This window comes from Lontra canadensis, unplaced genomic scaffold (assembly GCF_010015895.1).
Source record: "Lontra canadensis isolate GAN:19392208 unplaced genomic scaffold, GSC_riverotter_1.0 scaffold41, whole genome shotgun sequence".
In the NCBI taxonomy this organism is placed as follows: Eukaryota; Metazoa; Chordata; class Mammalia; order Carnivora; family Mustelidae; genus Lontra; species Lontra canadensis.
Window position 1 is genome coordinate 10,842,236 of NW_022631035.1, and position 6,000 is coordinate 10,848,235.

At 39.3% G+C, this 6,000-nt stretch overlaps 1 protein-coding gene across 2 annotated transcripts in view; it reads left to right on the forward strand.

Moving 5' to 3' along the window:
• ABCA6 (ATP binding cassette subfamily A member 6) overlaps window positions 1-4,771 on the forward strand; it is a 59,805-nt gene extending 55,034 nt beyond the window's left edge. For both annotated transcript variants that reach the window (XM_032870754.1, XM_032870755.1), the window contains 5 exons: window positions 392-511; window positions 705-845; window positions 2,223-2,302; window positions 4,234-4,289; window positions 4,420-4,771. In XM_032870754.1, the coding sequence (XP_032726645.1) occupies window positions 392-511; window positions 705-845; window positions 2,223-2,302; window positions 4,234-4,289; window positions 4,420-4,521 (499 nt within the window). In that variant the 3' untranslated portion in view covers window positions 4,522-4,771. The remainder of the gene's footprint in view (window positions 1-391; window positions 512-704; window positions 846-2,222; window positions 2,303-4,233; window positions 4,290-4,419) is intronic.
• The last annotated feature ends 1,229 nt before the right edge of the window (window positions 4,772-6,000 follow it).

Below are 6,000 nucleotides of genomic sequence, written 5' to 3' on the forward strand. Positions count from 1 at the left end.
TCATTTATGAACCCAATATTCCCATGACTTATTTCAACAGTTACCCATATAAGGCCTATCTTTTTTCATTATACTTCTACCCACTTCCTTTTCTCCACTCCTATCAGTTTGAAGCAAATATTAGGCAGCCTTTCCTTTATTTATAAATATATCAATTAATTTATTCAAAAGATATAAAGATCTTTTTAAAAAACTTAACCAGAATACCACTAGCCTACCTAAAAATATTAAACACTTCTCTTTATCATTTATGCTATCAAAAAACCTAATCAGTATTCAAATTTCTGGTTTTTTAATTAGAAATATGATTCATTTTATCCATACAGTTTCTCCTCCATTTCTTTTTTGTCTACCCTCTTTTTTAACAGTGATATTTTTGGGCTCTTTTCAGGCAGGTGATCCAGGCAGCCATTAAAAACACAGAGAAAGGAGCGCTCCTGACCACCCATTACCTGGCCGAAGCTGAGGCCATATGTGACCGCATCGCTATCATGGTGTCTGGAAGGTTGAGGTGGGTGTCTTTCTGGAGGCTGTGCTTGACCCTCAAAATGAAAGTCCCGTGGAAAAGGAAAGATCGCCATGAACATCTGGAGTTCTTCCCATCAGTTTCTCAGAGATGCCCTTTCCCCTACATTTGAAATTGAAGACGGTAAAAAATGTAAGGGGCAGTATTTTTTCTGACATGTTTTCCTTCTTGCCCATAGGTGCATCGGCTCCATCCAACACCTAAAAGACAAACTCGGCAAGGATTACATTCTAGAACTGAGAGTGAAGGAAGCTGCCCAAGTCACCTGTGTTCATACCGAGATTCTGAAGCTTTTCCCACAGGTTGCACCACAGGAAAGGTGAAGGATTATGGAGAAATTTGTTGGCATTACCCACTTTACCCACTCAGTGGTTTCTTTCCTGCTCTGTGAGAACTTCAGGGTGATTTGACTTCATAATAAAAGTTAGGGACCTCAAAAACTGATTTACTGACTCCTCCAGATTGTAAGAGATTTGGGACCCACCCAGGAAGCTGTGTCCTCCTGCCCCAAGGAAAGCTTGGGGACACCTTACATGGGCCCCCTCAGCAATCCAAGGCTGGTCTCCAGCTCAGAGGAGGATGTAGAAAAACTGGGGGAAAGGAACTTCTCATGCCCAGAACCCTTCATGGGACAAGATTTGGACCCATGGCGCCCTCCACAGACCTCCCTGAAAATATTTAAAAGATGTAAATATTTACAATCTAAAAGATGTAACTATTTAAGGTGAATTCCCCTCTTGGAAACAAACAGCCATCGAGATACTCAAATAATCTCCCTCTAATTAGTTTTCATGCCTCAAAATGGAGAATAGAAATGTGTGTGTACACCTATATGTGTGTGTGTTTTTGTATGTCTGTGTGTTGGGGGAGTGGGGGGCAAGGAGGTGGAACTAGAACAGAATTTGGAATTCCTTGGAGGCATAAGCACACCAAAGAAGCAAGTGGCATTTCCATTTTAGCACAGCGTAAATATAATGCAATTATCAGAGACTATGCCAGGGAAAGCAACTCAGTCCTGCTACCGCACTCTTGGTGTCACGAAGTAAGTGGGAAGACCATGAGTGGCAAGCCTGAAAGAGCAGGTGCTGGGCTGAAGAGGGCCAAGCCTGGAGGTCTGGGCAGCTCTAGGGCCTCCTGGGGGCATCACACTACTAGGGAATGAGCTGAGAATGGGCATGAGGTCATCCACCTGAAAGTGGCACATGGAAGCAAGAGGCCACAGACCCCCTCTGGCTCCTCCTTTCCTCACAGGTTGGGGAAGTTTATAGTTAAAGACTTTTGAACCCTTCCCATCAGGTCCTTCTCTCTTAACCCCACATCTCCCTTTCCTTAGCTTTCTGGTCACAAGGATGAAATATTAAGTGAATGAATTAATTGCAAACTAATTTAAGCTAAGCAAAGGGGATAGTCCAGATGGTCTGCGTTCAATCACAAAAACAAAAGGTTTGCATACAATGAGCATAAATGCAATTATGCTGGTTTATTTCTAGAAGAATTATCTCTAACAGCCAGCCACCAAAGACATTTTAAGAATTTTGCATTGGTTGTTTTACTCACTTTTTATGTAAGCTGTATATTTATTTGTATTACTTTTCTTTTCATCAAAGGAAATTGATGTTAATATCAGCATTTATTTTGATGGCCATTTTCTCCCCCTTGAAACTCAAGGTCAGATATGACATTTTCATATCCCCAGGTACTTCTCCTTCTTGATCTATAAACTACCTCTGGCGGATGTCTACCCTCTATCTCAGACCTTCCGCAAATTAGAGGCAGGTAAGAGTTGCCATTGTGGGGTGCCTGGGTGGCTCAGTGGGTTAAGCCTCTGCCTTCAGCTCGGGTCATGATCTCAGGGTGCTGGGATCGAGCCCTGCATCGGGCTTTCTGCTCAGCGAGGAGTCTGCTTCCCCCCTCTCTCTCTGCCTCCCTCTCTGCCTACTTGTAATCTCCATCTGTCAAATAAATAAATAAAATCTTTAAAAAAAAAAGAGTTACCATTATAAAAGAAAACTTTTGAAGAATCAGTTCAGCGTCAGGTAATAATTTCATGGTAGGTAATTGCGTAATCCATTTTAAAAATGTGCAAATGCTTAATGGTTTTAAGAATTCTAATGGTGGGATTTAACTCCAACTGTGCTTAATCCAGTTCTCTGGAAAGAGGTTAATCTCTGTGGCAGGGACGGAAGGTACAGAAAACACACAACTAAGCTTGGCTGGGTTTACTGTGAATTCATAACTTTAACCTGACAAAGCCCCTTAGTGGGCGCTGCATTGCCTGTGTGTGCACAACCCATTCACACCAAGTGTCCTAAATTATTCCTTGCACACCCATCTCCTTCTTGCTTTTCTCCCTCGGTTGATGCCCTTGCTTTATATTTCACTAATAAAATAAAAGCCACAGAAAACCTTCCACCCATGCATTCACTTCTCTGCGTCTGGGCTGCGCGTTCTGCCTTCCCACTAAGTCCGTCCCCTCCATCGTGCATGACTCATCTTGCCATTTGAAATTGTTGTGGTTCTCTCTTCACCATCATTTTTCTGCTTCCGTCGGGGGAAGTCCCAGCAGCAGACTGTCCTGGAGTAATTTCTTATGCAGCCTAGTGGTGAAGAGAGACAAGTTCAGCATCAGCCTCTCTACCAGCTGAGAGGCACTGGGTAAAGCTACTGAAACCCTGCCCATCTAGGTGATCTGTCTCTGAGAGGGAGGTGATATCAGTGCCCACTTGGGCAGGGTCATTAAGAAAATTAAATGAAGTCATTTACAGAGTGTTTAGACTCGTGCCAGGTTCATTGTGTTTGAGAGAATATGAATTGCCAGTTTACTCCCTCCAGTCCAGACACCCTGACTTCTAGCTCTTCCTAAAGGCTACCAGACATGCGTACTCCTGCCTTAGGACTTTGCACTTGCTGATCCTTCTTCTTGAAATTCTACTACTTCCAAATACCCAGCTTGTTCTCTCACTTCCTTCAAGTTTCTGCTCAATTCTTACCTTCTAACTATGGCCAACCCCAGCCATCCTGTTAAAAACGAGTGCCTGGCACTTCCTGTTTCCTCTGCTTGATTTATTTTTCCTGTGTAGTAGCAATCATCGTTTCCTTTATTTTATATTTAAGTCCTTATTTATTTAATGCCCATATTCCTGCCACTAGAATGCAGGGGTTTATACACAAAGGCAGGGTTTTGTTTTCACTGCTACTCGGTCCCTGGTACCAAGTGTGGACACACACAGAAGATCTCAGTGTATGAGTGGAGCACTGTGAATATGTGAATACGTACATCTGGCTTCCTGGCAGGGATGCCCAGCTTCAAGCTGGGTATAGCAGATAAACTGGCTGAAGCCAGTTACACAGAAGCATTGGGTCCTTTCACAGGGAAAGGAATGGGATTGAAATCTTCCTTGTGTGTAAGAATGTGTCAATCAATTATGTAATTCCTCAAGGAACTTGTTTCCCAGGACACATATACTATGTAATAAAATGTATCAAAATGTAATATGAGAAAATTCTCACATCAGAGTTAATTTAATTTGTATTTATATTAACTCTATGACTTTTGACATCTCCCTTCTTTCTCCAAGTGTTTGTTTATTCAGCTTTATATTCTATTTATACTAATTGTGTGTATTTTTATTTTGTATAACTTTGAAAAAATTCTTGGTAATAAGCATCTTGTAAGCATCTACTAGTAATCTTTTTTTCTCCCCCAGTGAAACATAACTTTAACCTGGAAGAGTACAGCCTCTCTCAGTGCACACTGGAAAAGGTGGGTCAGCTTTTATGGTTTGTATCATTCCTATAAATTTCACATGAAAGTAATTATGCATATATTCTATTTATTTTACAACAATATCCAACTTGTTCATTCCTTTTCTTTCTGCGTTGTCTCCATTTAGGTATTCTTAGAGCTTTCTAAGGAGCAGGAGCTGGGAAATTTTGAAGAAGAAATTGATACAACCATGAGATTGGAACTCCTCTCTCCTTCAGATGACTTTTAAAAGCTCAAGCCTGTTAATACTTTGTGTCATATAAGCTTATGTTCTATGTAATAATTGGCAGTATGTATAATTTTAAAAATCACTAACATCAATATCAGGGTATATTTTGTACATTTGGTTAACAAATGAATACGTGTCAGAATTATTCCTCCCCTTAAATTTAGGAATGATAGAAAATCTGTGATAAAGGCAATATAAAGTATTAATAAATTTACCTGAAGACCAGGTAGCAGGTATTGTGGAAATAAAACCACAAGCTTGGGATTTTTTTTGAAGTTATAACTTCAAACATGGCGTATCACTTCGAAAAATGACACTTACTGAGAAATTCCCTAGCAGAGCCATACGAGGGATCTGTTCAACAGCCAGAAGCTATAGGATTGCAGCATGCATTTGGGAAGCTCGGGTTTATGAGTTTGTTTTGAAACACAAGTAAAACCTAGAAGTCTTCCTCTGAAGTCTTTTCAGAAACTGTTTTGAAATTCAGAGCGAGGAGTGCATTGGACTCACCCATGAACGAGCACGTGCATTAGATAAGCATTCAGACATACCTTGTGGAAATGAGGGACGTCACAGCAACATTCGTTCAGTTTTCTAAGATTTTGAATGCTACTTCATGATTGGGGGGAGGGGAGTGCTGATTTCCCTCACGAACTCATCAGTAGTTTTCTGTGTACAGTTGACCTTTGCACAACACAGGGGTTAAGGGTGCTGAACCCTCTGTGCAGTCAGGAATCCGAGTATAACTTTCAAATCCCCCCCAAACTTAACCACTAATAACCTACTGTTGTCCAGAAGCCTTCCCAAAAACATAAATCATCAATTAGCACAGTTTGCATGTTATATGCCTTATATGCCATATTCTTAAAATAAGTCTGCCAGAGAAAAGATAATGTTATTAAGAAAATCATAAGGAAAAAATACATTTATTGTACTGTACAGTAAAAAACCATATATAAGTGAACCTGTACAGTTAAAATCCATGTGGTTCAAGGGTTAACTGTATTTACTGCCATTTTTAAATCACTTCTTTCTTACATATGTACATAATGTGTTTTTATATCTATCACACACAGGCATAAATCATTTGTATTACTAAATTTTAAAAAAGTGTGTTTTACATGTAATTTTATTTTTCTCCTTAAATTATAGCTATTTCATTTTAAATATCATGAGAAAATTTTTTGAAGACCAAGCAGTATTTTTGATGCTCTTTTTTTTTTTTTTTTTGGTGATATGTTATATAACTTAAAACACATTGTTATGCTTATTGAGGGATTTTTGTATAATGGAGAAAAACACAGAAATTGAATAAAATTGAATAAAAGATCACCACACTTCCTCCATACCAAAAAAAAAAAGAAAAAAAAATCAGTTTCTTTTTCCTTTAGTATACTCTTTTACATAGGTGAAATCATTACAGTATATATAATTTCTTAACTATATATGCATATTTGCTAATGTAACATTGAAATTGTT